Source organism: Netta rufina, assembly GCF_964035555.1.
Source record: "Netta rufina genome assembly, chromosome: 20".
NCBI classification, from domain to species: Eukaryota; Metazoa; Chordata; class Aves; order Anseriformes; family Anatidae; genus Netta; species Netta rufina.
The window spans coordinates 6,052,462-6,068,242 of record NC_140144.1 but is presented as its reverse complement, the minus strand read 5'-3'; the positions used below and the strand labels follow the sequence as shown (position 1 = coordinate 6,068,242).

Here is a 15,781-nt window from a genome sequence, read left to right as displayed (position 1 = left end):
AGTCTGGGAGGAAGAGAGCCTGCAACCAAAAGGATGAATGAGGATGAGTCATAATACACTTGACATTTAAAAAAATAAGCAAAACCATTTTTTTTTTTAAAGTTTCTTGGCTGGAGGAGAAGGAACTCCCCCATTACACAGGGTAATGTGAACTCTGCTTCTCCTGCGATGAGGCCTGAACCTCCCACGTGAATGAGACAGCGGACAACATCTGAGAGACTCCCTTGCCTCACCCAGAAGCCCTGAGCTCAGGATGCTGGAAGATTTTAAATAGGACAGGTTTGTCTGGAGCAGCCACCTGGCTCTTTCTGCCAGCGGGCAGCTGCCCAGGGCTTGACTGAACACTACAAAACTGTGTTGTCTCGCCCTGCGAAGGGTTTGCAGTTGGAGCAGTAGGTATCATGCCATGTCTGCTCTTATAGCTGATGGCACGTTTCATGGAGATCATCAAAAGGGCCGATTCTGTACTGAGAGCGGCACCATGCTGGTGCACCAACCAGCCTCGATGGACTCAGTCTTTGCTGTGCTAGAGCAGAGCCACGTCTCTTTGGGTTACAGCAGTGAGCAGCGGCCCTTCTGCTACCCAGAGACAAGTTCAGTTCGAGGAAACCTTGCCTGGTTCAAGAGCCCTTGGGGACAACCAGGGTGGCAAAAGAATACAGACAACTTGACTGTCTTTAAGGGGGAATCTTTTGGTCCAGCACTCAGAGATAAGCAGAACTAGAGACACATGGCAAATAGCTTAACCAGAGCGAAGCAATAAAGTGCATTGTTGTGGGACCGGCTGCTTTTTCTTTCCATGGAAAAAAACTGTTGGCCTGTTTGGAAAGGCCGGCTGTGCAGGGACAGAAATCAGAGTCCTGTTCCAAAGGCAAGGTAGCAAGCTCACAGCAGTCAGATAAAGAGAGCGATGCAAGCCCTGAGCAAGCACCTGGGACCTTGCCAAGAGGAAGGGGATCTGATTTCTCTCCTTGCAAACAATGTTCTGGTCAGCGGTGCAGGGGATAATGATGGACAATTCTTGATTTCCCCTGCCAACCCCAGGAATTCCTGATTAGCTGGAAATTCAATCTGTAAAAACTCAAATAAAACAGACAAATTGTTGGAAACTAGATCTTGAAGGAGTTGACCTTTTTGGAGATCTGATCACATGCCAAAAATGTGGGTAGAGGAGTGAAACACGAGGAGTCCATTATGTGTGTCTGCAGGAAAAAAAAATCTTCACTTCTTATTTCTAAATAAATTAACCCATCAAAGAAGTGAGGGGATCAGAGACGAGGGCACACTGCACCAGAATGCCCTGCCTGCTGCAGACCCTTTGTATCGCACATCTTACCTTGATTCCATCTGGCCCGGGTGGTCCGCTGTCCCCTTCCAGCCCTGGTTCTCCCTGCAAGACAGAAGCAAGCAACATAAAGCTGTGCCCACACACTTTTTTTTCCCTCCCTATGCCTTCAGCAGATGATTCATGGCAGCAGGTCAGGCTGCAGCAAGAGGAGCCCAGGCCAGCACTTCTGATGTGTCCCATCCCATGCCCTAACGCTGATCGAGCTCTTCCTTGGGCAAGAGCAGCAGCTCAGCCTCCTGCTCTGTTCTGAGCTTTTCCTCCATAGACCCAGCTGTGGAGAAGAGCTCTTTCCCTGTGCTGGAAAGGGGACTCAGTCTGCCCTCATTTCACCTGGGGCTTCCCCATCCTGCTCCAACAGCTGATCTTGGTCCCGAAAAGGGACAAGAGCCATGGCCAGCTTCAGTCCATGAACTCATCCCGTCCCTGCTCCCTCCCATGCGGCACGGAGCAGCCAGTGCTGCCCTGCCTGCTGCCTCTGGGATCTGGTGTAAGAGAGGAGCCCGAGCAGAAGGTGACTGTACTCACTCTTTGACCGATGAGGCCTTGCTCTCCAGGAGCTCCCAGCTGGCCAGGATCACCCTAGAAAGAAGGCACCACAGACATTGAGATGCTGCTAATGAGTATGGAGTGCTTCCTTTTGCGCTGCTCATTTTGGCTTTTTGTCCCTGTGCTCACACAAACACCTTCATCTTGCAAGGCTGGCATCACCTGCACCTCCTGCACCCCTCGGGGGCTGGAACAGGGACACCCACCAGGACAGGGCATGGAGGAGCGGGGTTGGGATGGGGGTAACGTTCCCTGCAGCAGCCATACAGCGCTGTGCTCTGCACCCGTAGCTAGAACAGCCCTGGTACCACACCAGTGTTGTGTCTTGGTGAGCAGTACTGGCACAGCACCAGGACTTCACCCAGAGCCAGCAGGCCAGGGGTGGGTGAGAGATGGGAAGGGGACATCGCCAGGGCAGCTGGCCTAAAGCGACCAGAGGGATATCCCATACCGTGTGGTGTCACACTCAGCAATAAAGGGTGGGAAATGGGAAGGGGAGAGGGGGCTCTTGTCTCTTGTTATGAAAATGTCTGTCCTCCCAAACAACTGCTACATGTACCGAGGCCCTATTTCCCGGGACATGGCTGAACATTGCTCCTTGATGGGAAGTACAGAATAAATTGTTTTTCCCCTCTCTGTGCTTCCACGCAGCCTTTACTATTTTTTTTTCCTCTTCCTGTTCCCTTTAATTAAATTATCCTTATCTCATCCCAGTCTCATGGAGGAGACAGCCAACTGCTCTCCAAGCCCCAGCATGACTGCAGAGGGCGGAGAAGATCCACAATGTTCGATGGGCCCCAAATGAGTGACCTGAAGGTGTCTGGAGCTGGCAGATGGATCTTGGTGACAGGCTGCGAGGCTGGGATTTCCCTCTGAGGGTACAAGGGACATGGGGCAGCTGCCTCCCATGTGTGCCATCCAAGATAACTGCTTTGCGAGGAAGAGAGCTCAGGAAATGCAGTGACAGGGGCAGAAGGGGAAGGAGTTGTGCTGTCAGGGGGCAGAGGGGTGCTTGTGCAAATCACCGTGTCCTGCTCCAGGGATGGCAGAGCAGGGGCAGCCGGGAGCACGGGAGCTGAGAGAGCTGTGCAGTATCAGGATGCCACAGACACGGTAGCTCCAGTGAAGTGTCAGAAGATTTGCCAAGGAAAACATGGCATAGGATGGGGCTGGGGGTGGGGAGCGAAGAACAGCGAAGAGGAAATTGCATTTAATCCCCACACAGAGACTGTTCACAAGCTCTCCACACAGGAGCAGACCTTCAAACCAAGCCGAGAGGGGGACAAAATAAAATAAAAACCCCTCTGAGCTGCTCTGCACAGGGATTTTGTTCAAACAAAGAGATGGTTTTTATAGGCCTTTCCATGTGGACAAGAAGGTGCATTCATGGCCCTGGAGCAGGGCTCCCTCCCCCATAACCCTTAGAGGAGCTCAGTCCCCACATAGCTGAGGCTTGGAAACTGTGGCAAGACCTTGTCTGAGGGTATTTTACGCTTGAGACCTTCCTAAGACTCTTCTTGTTTCACATCAGAAGCTGCCTGGATCTCTGGGTCTCGAGGACTCGCTTCTCTGCTCAGATTTTAGACCTGTGAAAGAGCTGAAGTTTATTGTCACGGCCCTTCCTCAGCTCAAGGCAGAAGATCCCTGGGACAGAGCTTGTCCCTGGCACTGACAGCTTCCCCTGCTGTGATGGGGCTCAGGAATTGGTAGCCAAGGGCTTGAAGTTAAACTGTTTATTTTTTTTTTTCCTTTTAACCTTATCTTTATCGATTGTGCTGTCTACATTGGCTGCTGGAGGGTGAGCCTGCAATGCTACCCATCCCTATAGGAACCAAAGTGTCTATTACCTCCCTGCTCTGACAGAGAAATCGCACTGAGGGCTTTTTCTTACCTTCATGCCAGGTTCACCTGCAAGGCCAGGTTGTCCCATTGAGCCAGGCGGTCCCTGGAAAAAAATAAATATGAAAAAACCCATTGTAACCAAGTAGAAAGCAAGATCAAAGGCATAATTCCTTTAGCAGAGCCCTCCTGGGATAGCACAGCCCTGGTTGCAGTGTAATTACTTCCCCGGAGCTGGCTCAGGGTATGCAGCATCAAAGAAGCCAGCATCCCCTTGTGCCTGGTCCCTGCGGGGGCTCTGCTCTTCTCTCACGCCCCCAGCCTCCTCTGCCAGGCTCCTCTGTAACTCCTTCCAACCCTCTGCTGGTAACCCTGGCAGAGGGGCTCAGTATCCCTCTGACAGCCAAAAATGACTGCCTGAGCTGCAAAGTATGGAAAATTAAGGTATAAAAAGGTAGAAGAGAGAATGATCTTGCAAATCATTCATACTAGGTTTGCAGCTGCCACTTGCAGCTTTGCAGTCGTGGGGCCACAGTTCCTTAAACACCTTTGGTGCTGAGATCTATTGGGAGCTTTAATCTTTGTACATTTTCTGCTACTGCTGGTAAGAATGGGGAATGACAGTCTGGAAAGCAAGCCCCAAGATGTGACAGCAAAGCTTGTCTTTAAGGGATTTGAGGGCTTTATTTTCATTTAATACTTGCTTTCTGGACAACAATCCCCCTTCTCTTTGCAGCTAGGAATAAAGGAAAAAAGAGCATATAGTCAAAGGGAGCACTTGGCTGCACAGGGACTAAAGCCAGTTCCTGGCTTGCTGAAATGGATTTGGGCAGAGGAGGGAGCAGGGTGAGTTCTGGGTTTATTAACAAATGGTCAAGTCACGCAAAGAGAAAACTCAAGCTCCAATGAAAGCAAAAATCCTGCTTTGGTTTCCCCAGCAGTGCCAGTGCAGGGAAAGGCTCCTGGAAGAGACACAGATTTGAATAAACCTCTGTACTTTCTTGGTTGGCAGCATCCAGAGAGGCTTGGTAGCAGCTTTCCAGCTCCCCAGTGTGGTTTACCACGCTGAGAGCTCGCTCCATCCAGTCTAGCAGCCATGAGAATGGAAACTTTCCTGACTCATACACTTTGCAGTAGACTGTATTAAAAGGCACCTTTGCTGCTGTTTCCACAACCAAGCGAAACATCATGGCTGCTTCACAGCTCAGGACCTGTGGAAGGAGCTACCCAAGGGGACTGGTACCCCGGTATAATCAGCCAAAACTCTAATATTTCAACGAGAAGCAAATAAGGCCAAGACTGTGAATGAATTAGGGGGAAGTCATGGAGGCATCTCCTGCATCAGGGCACTGTTTGGCAGCTGCTGCTGCCTTGGTTATGGTGTGTTTGTGCCACTGCTTCGTGGCAACAGCAACCCAAAAAGCACCGTCAGCAGCGCAGGCGTTTCTCTGAGCTCCTTCCACTGGCTGCAGACCTCTGATGGGAATGCTGCAGCAATCCAGGCTGGCTGACAAAACTGTGCCTGGTCAGCAATGGGACCAGTGAGGGAGGCAGAAAAGACCAGTTTTTATTTTGAAGGCTCTATTTTGTTTCTGACTCTGCTCCCTGGTACAGAGGTGGTCCCTGGAGTGGTGGTGGAGCCACGCCTGAGGTGTGCTTGCTGGAGGGTGGCCAGCTTTGCAATGTTTCTCTTGTTGTGGAGATGGGGCTGCCCACATACCAGCAGGGTGCCCATGCCCTGAGATGAAAATGATGCTTGGATTTCTGGCTCTCACTGTTTGCTTTGGAAGTTGATATTCAGACTTGAGGGAAATCCTTCCTGCTCATGTCCCTGGGTGTGAAAGGTTTCACCTCTGCACCCTTGATTCTCCCTCAGTCCTGCCACTGTCGATGTAAAGGGAAAATAAATAGGAGCAAAGACCAGACCTACCTTATGCCCGATTTCTCCCAAAGGCCCAGGTGGCCCCTGTGGTCCTTGTGGACCCTGGAAAACAGAGACACAAGGCTCTTTTCATGCAACTGTTTTCCCTTCTGAAGGGCCATCATTTCTGCAGCCTGTAAGATAAAACACTGGTTCCCTCCCACATCACAGCAGAGCTATGCAGTGTGCCAGAGATGGCCAGCAAGACGGAGGGACCGGTAATGGGTGCTCTGAGGCATCAAAACAGGCAAACAGCAGCTCAGAAGGCCCTTCACCTTTCTGACTCCAACCTAGAACAACCGCTGATGGTAACCTGGAAGTGTCTGGTTAATCCTCTCCCTCCAGTCTAGGACAGTCCCGCAGACACAGACAGCAGAAGGCCCCTCACCTTGTTTCAGTGGTCCTGCTGGCTCTCCTGCAGGTCTGTCTGCACATTTCATCTCCCAGAGCCTCCCTCAAAGCTGCAGGCTCAGTTCTGACACCGTCAGACTCCCTCCTGTTCCCCCCTCAGCCCAGCCCAACTCTTCTCATTACATCTGATCCTGTCCAGACCCAGCCTTGCATTTCTTTCCTCCCTTCCCCTCCAAAATCCACCCCAGGCTGTATCCCACACTGTCCCTGGTTGATCCACAGTCCCCTTTTCCTTTCTAGGGGTCTGACCTGATCTTTCCTCAGGCCTCCTAGAATTCTAGCCACATCTTTCACATCTCTGACCACACTGGCACTGGCCAGGATGGAGATGGGAATTAGTAGTGGGGACAAACAGACAGAGAAAGAAATGAAGTGTGTGTGTGCACAGAGAGACAGATGGAGAGAGAATGGTGAGACACTTGCCGGATCGCCTGGTGCCCCTTTTGCTCCTGGAGGTCCTGAAGGCCCTTGGATACCCTAGAAAAATAAATGACACCAAGGTTAGCTCCAACCCCATGGCAATCCTTCACGCTTCATAGCAGTGACATGCATCTTTTGAGATACTACAGTAAAAAGAGTGGAAAGGTGGCCCTGTAAGTGTGAGACACTCCAAGTTCTTCCTCCTGGAGCAGGAACCAAAATGTAAGAACTTGAGTGAAAAGGAGTTTATAAAAGAAAGCACCAGTGATGGGCACTTACTGGGAAGCCACGCGATCCTGTCTCCCCAGTCTCGCCCATCTTCCCCTGTGAACACACGGTTACAGCCATTAGCAGCTGGAAATGTGCTCGGACACCTGCAGTGCTTTGGCCAGAAGCTGCAGGTCTCTGGGCACCGTTGGCACCCCCAGGGGGTATGTGCCTTGCTGGAATTGGCAGGCACTGGGTTCCTCAGGGGACGTACCTGCAGCCCTTCTGGCCCCAGCTTGCCTGGCTCCCCTGGACGCCCCTGCAAGGCAAAAAGACAGCACACGCTGTATTGGTGAAGCTCTTTGCCTCACCCCAACTGCTCTTGTGTTTTTCTGCATCAGATATCCACACCAGTTCCCTGCAGCTTTTGAAAGGCCAGACGACCAGCATCCTGCCCTGAGGAGCACCCCAACCAGTGGGGAGTTTGGGCAACGGGCTCCATGACCTACGTCCTGTTGAGCAAATGCTGCTTTGGAGGAAGATTTTGCTCTGGCTGCGTGGAGGACTCATTCCTGCTGGCTGGTTCTCGTGGAGCCATTGGACGGCCCCAGTTTCTGGAGGAGGATGGGACCTTGGTCTGTCCAGGGTGTTTCATAATGCTGCTAAGAGCAAACTCAGCCAAGCTGGCACTCACCTTGGCACCTCGTGACCCCGGCTCTCCTACTGGTCCATCAGGCCCTCTGGCACCCTGGAAAAAGGAAAAGAAGGGAAAATAAATTAAGAAAAAGAGGGAAAGAAGGAGGAGGAGAAGGAAGATTCCTTCGCCACTGTAATCAGCAGTGCAGCTGCTGGGTTTGGGAAGGGTTCCCAGCCTCCCTGCTGCAGCCTGACAACTCCCACCTCCACCAGGTGAGGTTTCAGGCACACAAGGAGATGGCTCAGGGGAGCTCCACCTGTGGATGGCTCCAGCCTCAACCACCATGGTTGTCCTTGTACTTCCAACCCTTGGGGCATTTGGGCTTTGCAGGCAGGGCAGGGCTGAAGTTTGAGTGCCTGTGTTCTGCTTCTGTGGTAAGGCTTCCCATTACTGGATTTGTGCAGAGGATACGGCTCATGGGGAATGCAGCAGTCACCCCAGCTGTGGACACCTGGAAGGACACTGAGAGCAGTCCTGGAGAAGCCAACCTACACCTCGCTGGGCTGAGCAGGGCAGCTCGGAGCCCAGGGCTCAGAAGATCCCTTCTGTGTTTTGTTCTGCCTCATTTCTCACCATTCACCAGCACACTGCACCAGAACACTTTTTATTCCCCTTTCAACTAACCACCAGCTGCAAACCAAGACCAGAAGAGAAAGGCACGTCAGGAACAGCCCAATTTTCAGACACCACCTCCATGCTGATGGCTTTGCCATGCGCAGGGTCGCAGTCCCAGCCTTCCTGGTATCACAGAATCACAGAACCATTTCGCTTCCTTCCTAAAAGCCCTGCTGGTCTGCCTGCCCCATGGCACACCACCTGCCTCATGGTCACAATCGGGGCAATGAAGCTACAGAGCACACGGAGAAGCAAAAAGCCCCTGCCACACAGCACCTTCACGACTGTCCCGAGTCCCAGGGCTAAACCTGCTGGCAGCTGAGTTCATTACCTGCTATTTAAGGAGGGGGCAGCTGCTAGGAACCAGGCAGGTGCTCATGCATTTATGTCTGCTGGGAGGGGAGCAGCCAGGTTGTGCCTGCTCTGGCACCTCTGGTCCTGTGCCAGCACCTGGGTGCGTGCGGGTGTCCGACAGGCTGGGAGCTCCCGAGGTGTATGTGACACTGCTGGCACCCACATGAGTATGGACTGCGAGTGATCCCAGACCCCATGAGCTGAAATTGCACAGCTCGTGGCACGGCTCTGGCATCCTGCAGCACGGGATGATGTTCTTCCAGAGGGTGCTGAGCCAGGAGAGCACTGGGCTTGGTGAGAGAGCACCTGCAATGAGCATCCGAGCTCACGGCAGCAGAGCCCAAGGCGCAGCCCCCTGCATCCTCCGAACCCCAGAAACCCATGGGTCAGTCTGATGGGGAATAAACAGAGAGGGCAGGGAAACAGAGAAGTCCACAAAGGGCATAGTAAGGGACTGTATTAACACACGGCGTGTTCGTAATCAGGCTGTGATCTCAGCTGGGACTCCGAGGCGCTACTGCAATATAAATAATAAATAATAACACAGAGCGGTGCTAGAATGTAATGGTAAGAGGAATTCTGAGAGCAGGCCAATGTGGAAATAGGGAAAACAGGAGCCAATGCGCTTAATCGGGATGCAAACCGAGTGCCAAAAGTAATAAGAGCGTTAGGGAGCCAACGCGTTAGAAAAGCAACTCCAGTATGACAGGCGAAGAGGGAGACGCACAAAGAGCGGCAGTGTAGCAGCAGAAGATGTACGGGAAGCTTCGCCAAATTATTACAGCAGACAAACACTGTCCATATAAAATAATGCAAAAACTTCTACTGTGCTTGGCAAACCCCCGTGCCGCTGAGCGTACCAGAGGCGGAATAACCAAGAGCCTGTGCTGCATGCCAGCAACCCACGGCTCTTGGTGCTCTGCCTGCTCCACGGGACGGATGGACAGAGAGGTACTGCACAGGCAGGGATGGCACAACCAGAGGGGTGACACTGCCACCATGGCTGCTCTAGCCAGCTCCAGAGGCTGCTGCCCTGGCTTGTGCTGCCCACAAGACCCCAGAGCAGATTTTACTAACCCACGTCCCTGCGAACCGCAAAGAACAGTGATATAAAATAGAAATCTGTTCAACACCAGGGCTCCCAACAGCTCCAGCTCTGTATGTTGGAGCAGCGGGAGAGCAGCACACGTAGGTTTGGGGAGCATGCAGGAGACCCAGGAAAACACAAAAACCTGCCCCAGGGTGGGAATTGGGCTGCCAAAGACAGTGGGGTGTCAGCATGTGGATGGCACTGGCACACTGCCACCCAGCTCCTTGCCCTCCTTCGAAAACTAACCGGCCCCCTTGGCTCTGAGAAGCGATTTGGCTGTTTGGGGCATTACACCTGTACTAGCCAAGACAATGGGTTGACCTGCTTGTGCAGAGGGGAAGGGTTCAAAAGCTTGGCCCTGGTTTTACAGGATGAAGGAACAGGGTCCAGAGGCAAGTGGGACATGGGAACGGCAGCAGTGACCCTGGTTAGAGGTCTCTGCTCCAGGACAGGCTGCCAGGAAAGCAAAGCAGGGTGCATCTCGCCCCTTCAGAGCCATCTTCTGCAGCCTGCCCTGCCCAGCCCCGGGGTTTTCCACACTGCTGGAGGCTGCTGGGTGCTCCCAGCCCTTCGGCTGGCCGGGGCAGTGTTTGCAGTATCCACGTTTCCTCCAGCAGAGCCCTGTCACCAGCATGGCAGGACCTGCCAGGGCAATCTCCCTTCGCAGCAGTCACCTGGCTAATCCCATCACAACACATCTCATCAGCCTCTGACCTGCCGGAGGAGAAAGTGACCCCGTGTTCACAAACGCATGTGGCAAGCTTCATCTTCCCCAAGCCTCCTGGGCTGAAACCCAGGATGAAGGCTTCCCCTAATTCGCCCTGACAGGAAAGGCTACGTTTAGCCAATTAGCGAAATCTTTTAAACTCTTTTTTACTGACAACACTGGTTAGAGAGGGGTGAGCGAGGTCCTGGCGGCTCTCCAGGAGCATCCCATGCCAAGCGCCGCGGCGCGCTGCACGCTGCCTTCCCCTGCGGCCCGGCTGGGCGCACGAGGGCAGACGCGGCACACACTCGTCCCGAGAGCACGGTACGGAGGGTGCAGGGAGAAAGCAGGGTTTGGTCACCAGCCCAGAACCTCCAGGAGCCCATGAAACAGAGAAGGAAGCTTCTCTTTAGTTGTGTTACAATTCCTATGGTGGTATGCAGCTCAAGAGAGGTCCTGATGGGCCAGGGCTGTACAAGTAGTGAGAGCTCTGGGCAGATTTACAATGTAAAAAGGAAAAAAAGGAGGGTTAAATCATGATCTGTCTGCTCCTTTGCACATGGACTGCCAAGGCACAGAGAGATACAGGTTCGTGGCTGAGGGAGCATTTGAGAACCCGCTCACCTGTTTCACCAAAGCCAGGTGGGATGAAAATGCAGCTCCAAGGCACAAAGCAGCTCACCCACGGTCAGTGCAGGGATGTCCTGGGGCAGTGCCACCACGGCACAGGAGCCACTAGACCAAGTGCCACCCCTCATCCAAGTGTGGATACGTCACTGTCACAGTGTGGCCAAGTGGAAAGCAAGCAGATGACTCAGCTGGAGCTTGGAGACATCACTGGTCTGTAGCTAACATTTCCTCCAACACTTCTAATGCTTTTCAGTCAATTAGAAAGAACAATTAGGAGCAAACCAAAAATGCCTCTGCTATTTCTCCGTAAGCAACTTCTCAGCTACGCCTGGAATAAGCAACTGCTTCCAGGTTTGTTACAGAACACCACAAATTCCCAGTGTTTAAAGTCCTGCAGTCAGTGCTGCTGCAAAACAGTGGGGCTGGGTGGCAGGAGATAGCGGTCCCCCCGCACGGAGGGTGCAGATGTGCCCTTGTTGCCTCCTCTTTGCAGGCTGCACCTGGGCAATGCCTAACGCAGGAACCTGACATCTGAATGGAAGAGAGAAATGTGCTCTGGGACCTGAAAAGCGCCTCTGTCAATATCCAGCATCCCCTCCAGGGAGGGTAAGATCCTGTTGACATGGACAGACACACCTTGGCCAGAACAGGGCAAGGTCACTTTACAGAAGGATTTCAGGTGTGGCTTTATGTATGAGATGCAAAGTCAGTGCTCCAGTCAATATTTTGCCTTTTGTAGAGGCTCTCAGTCAATTCGTAGGCTCCTCAATACCAAACTCCTCAGCAGAGGACACTGGAGGCCAGGCACTGTCCTCCTGCATGGAGCTGATTGACAGAAACAGGCTTTGGAATATACAGGAGATAGAGTAAGGGACCGGCAGAATCAGCCTCCTCCAAACATAAACCTTGACGTGGCTAAGCAATTAGGTTAAACATGTGCACGGCTGTCGTTATGTGAATGTTACCCACGTGCCCAGGTGTTACACTGAAGGATGAAGAAGGGAAGTGAGCCTGGACTCGCAAGTCCCAGTTTCTCATCCTCTCTCCAAGAGAAGAGAGGAAGCCATGTCTGTGGGACAGCTCAAAACAAAGAGATAAGGAGGAACAAACGTCTTGTCATGACTGAAAAGAAAGTTACAGTTCTTAAGGAAATTTCTTTTCAAAAGTTGTGCTTCTATCTCGACAACACAAAATCTATCACAACGTAAATACGGGCCCCCAAAAGTCTTCATTGTTCTTTACAATCAAAACCATACTTGCTATTTACATTTTCTTCAAAAGTGAAATTACTTTAACGAAGCATCCACAGAGCTCATGGAATCCACAAACATCTGGCAGAGGCTGCATTCATGTTTCCACTCTGAATCGAATTACACCCCTTCTGTAAACAGGGACAGACAGAGCGTAATGCCTGAAATTACAACTGGGGGATCGTTTCCCCATCCTGAGAAAACCAAGAGCTGGAATAGCAGGACAAACTAAGCAAACAAAGAATAGCATGTGCCTGGAATCTCTTCTGAGAGCATGAAGAGAAACAAAACGTGAGGGATGGAGATACAAACCAGAAATCCTCCAGGCATGAGATCTGCTGGTCCTTACAACAGCAACGTTCCCACATCGTACTCACTGAAATCTGTAGGATTTCAAAGCAATGCCCGAGTTCCTTCCCTCTGTTGGGGATCTTAGAAAGGATGCCTGTCTTGCAAATTCTGTAGGGATTGTGTTACTGTGGTTCTGGAGAGGAAACGCAGCCTGTGGCTGCCAAGCTGAGCATCTCTACCATGTGGTATGTCGTTTTGGGGATGGACATCGCTGGTGGGAGCTGCTGCCCTGCAGGATTGCTCCTGAGGGTTTGGCACCCGATCCAGCTCCATCTGAAGGCAGGTCCCTGCTGTGCCAGCCCACCTCCTGCCATGGGAGCTGAATCCACCTTGGCTCTTGGTTTTACTAGCAAGATAATAAATATCCATCTCCTTCATCACTCCTGCCAGTACAAGTGGAGCTGAAAACGGCCCGTCAGCCGTACTCTCCTTGTGGCTTAAGGACTTTAGGCCAAAAGAGATGTAAGAAGCCGAACAGGAGTTACATGGGTGAACCTCCCATGAGCCAGGAGCCCAGCACCGCAGGTGTGTGCAGCTCCTGCTGTAAGGACAGGCTTGGTGCTGGGGGCTGGGAGGAGGCAGTGGGGACTCCGCTGTCCCTCTGTACGCTGGGCAGAAATGCCCAGTGCTCTCAGAAGACCCACCTCTCCGAGAGCCCACACAGCCTGGGATTCATTCAGAAGGCATTTCCCGTTCAGCTCCGTGCTGCAGGTTTACCTTGAGATATTTTCCGCTGTCCACTCAAGGCCTCGCGTGGCAGAACGCCTCCAGTTTCTCATCTGTTGTGCTCACTGAGAGCCTGGGCAGCCCAAATCATGGCTGCGTAGCAGAGAAACCTCACTCCCAGGGGACCCCCTGAGAGAGGAGCTGGGGACTGAGACCCAGGAGCCTTCCCACTGAGGGGAGCAGAGCCAAGGAAGTTTCTTCCCAGCCCCACGCTAAAAGCTGAACCCTGATATGCATCTGCTCAGCTTGGATGTCTTTGGTGTCCGTCTAGCTGTGCTTTTAAAGGTTACAGCAGTTCCAGGGTACATAACTCTGTGGTTATAAAGCTTTCTAGCTGGTTATTCCATTTCCTTTTGCCAGTCCCAGCTACTTGAATGGAGTATGAGCTCTGGTAGAGGGAAACATTTCGCTGTCCTGAATTCCCCAAGCAGGAATTGCAGTAGAAGCAGAATCTGGGGGTGGGTAAAATGTTTAGTTTACTCCAGCCTACGTCTTTGAAAACAAAACATGGAAACAGATATCACAAGATCCTTGGAGGGAGAAATGCAAAATATGTTGTTGTTGGTGCCTTCAGCAGAACCCATGTGTGCTTGTTATTAATACTTTGTAAAGCAGCTGGACAAAGGGAAAAACAACCCACAGCAGAGATGCTCCTGCAACGAATGTCCTGCTGAAGAAGAAGAAAGATTGAGGAGCTCAGTGGGACATGAGCTGGATGTCACAGCCAGGAAAACAAGCAGCTTTGGCAGGTCTAGAGGTCATTCTGCTGTCGGCTGTCACCCAAATGGAGCAGGAAGAGCCACAGATGAACTGACACTGAGTGTGAAATATTCATCTGGTGTAAGGAGTGCTCGCAGCGCTGTCAGCAATGCTACCCAGTGCCATTCGCCAGTGCTGAGCTGGGGGCCTGCTCTCCCCACGCAAAGCACGTATTCACACATGCTTCATGGTGTGGCACTGTTAGATATGCACAGATAAAATCAGAGCTTGTGTTATGGACTGGAAAATCACACGGGAAGACAGGACGTGCTTGTACCTTGCAGCACCAACAGCACACAGCACACCTTTCTGAAACCACGCACAACACTGCCAGAAGGTGTGACTGCCTCCAGCGAGGCTCAACGGGCAGGCTCTTCTGCTCCTTGTCAGCCCCATTTCTGCCAGCCTCAGCTCCTGATTCTATTTCTTAGCACAGCATATCCTGCTGTATCTGCCTCTGGTTAAATCACACCACACCTCAGCTGCTCACTGTCCCTTGGCAACAAAGGCACCTTGTTGGTCCTTTACCTGCACACTTTTCCCCAGCTGAGGCCCACCTTCAGACGACTAAATCTTTACCATCCTCCCCAGAAGCATCCATAAACCCTGCCTGACATTGCAGGTGGCTGGAAAAGCCAAGAGGGACTGCTTCCACGACAGACCACACTTGGACACTCTTCTGCTCATCCCCATCACTTGGTATTCGCGTCCCTGGTAAGACTTGCTTCAGTGACCCTTCTACACAGCAGAAACACAGCTGAGGAGGTGCTGCCACAACCACTGCTCATCTTCACACCCCCAAACTACTCCACCAGATTCCTCTTCCAAAGGCTGAAAGAGGAGAGGCGTAAAAAATCCACAGGAAGCGCTTACCCTGCGGCCCTTCATCCCTCTGGTCCCTGGTGCACCGCGGACTCCTGCTGGACCCTGGGAGGGGAGAGAAAACAGAGTGAAGCTGCAGGAGGAGGCAGGCAGCACTGGGGGTGAGACCCCAAGTCCGTGTGTGATCCCCAGGGGACATGGACACAGAGCCTGGAGCAGCCAGTTGGCTCCCCGAGCGCTTGCCAAAGACATGGCCATGTTTCCTCGTCTGTAAATGGTCTTTTTGTGAACTCACCGATTGCCTCTCAATTATCAACATTTAGGCCAAGGATGCTGGCTGAGGTTTGTAAGCTTAAGTATCTGCAGCCTGTTGTCTGTGTAAGTGGTATGATTTGAAGAGAGGCTGAGGATCCAGAATTCCCTCCAAAACTATTAAAAGCAGCTGTTGCTCGGTGTCAGTACAAAAAATAATAATAACCAGGATGTGCTTTTCAGTTGTCCAAAATCAGGCACCTCATTGTAGGTATCCAAGTTCGACCTTTTCAGCCAAACTCTGATTTTATTTTCAAGTAACTGTTGTGCTGCTAGTGCTGCACAAACATTCATGCTGGCAGACAGACTAATTTCATTCAGACTGTTGGTGTTGAGGGTGATCCTGTTCATCACACCCTTACAGAAAGGCTTCATGTTGTCATTTATCCTGCATTTGTACATGTTTGATTCATTAACATGCATACAGGAAATACAGAAGAAAATTAAATAGCTATTCTTCTGTTCAACACGTATCAGTTTCAAACACTGCATGATGTGTTCAATTAACGGGACTTATTTCTACATTACAACTTGAATAACCCATATTTGAAGTTGGTGCCTTTCTGCTGTCAGAAAAGAAAACCTCAGAATGACACATTACATTCTTACTCTCTCAAAAATTCCACATCAAGTTTGCTATTTATATATTCAGAGTTTTTGCCAACTGTCAACCCTGCAAGCTCCACCAAGGCCTAGAACAAAGTTGGACTGTGATCTTCCTTCTGCTTGTACCACTGCTGCTAATAAAGATCTTGCTTTTGGAGCCGAGTTATTCTG

General features: G+C 51.6%; 1 protein-coding gene across 1 annotated transcript in view; it reads right to left on the bottom strand.

Annotated features, from left to right (window-relative positions):
* Positions 1-15,781, bottom strand: part of COL27A1 (collagen type XXVII alpha 1 chain) — a gene marked incomplete at its 5' end in the record, with an annotated part of 148,529 nt that overhangs the window by 34,996 nt on the left and 97,752 nt on the right. The window contains 9 exons of the mRNA XM_084298834.1: positions 1,337-1,390; positions 1,874-1,927; positions 3,786-3,839; positions 5,664-5,717; positions 6,489-6,542; positions 6,765-6,809; positions 6,967-7,011; positions 7,387-7,440; positions 14,744-14,797. Coding sequence (XP_084154960.1) covers positions 1,337-1,390; positions 1,874-1,927; positions 3,786-3,839; positions 5,664-5,717; positions 6,489-6,542; positions 6,765-6,809; positions 6,967-7,011; positions 7,387-7,440; positions 14,744-14,797 — 468 coding nt within the window. The remainder of the gene's footprint in view (positions 1-1,336; positions 1,391-1,873; positions 1,928-3,785; positions 3,840-5,663; positions 5,718-6,488; positions 6,543-6,764; positions 6,810-6,966; positions 7,012-7,386; positions 7,441-14,743; positions 14,798-15,781) is intronic.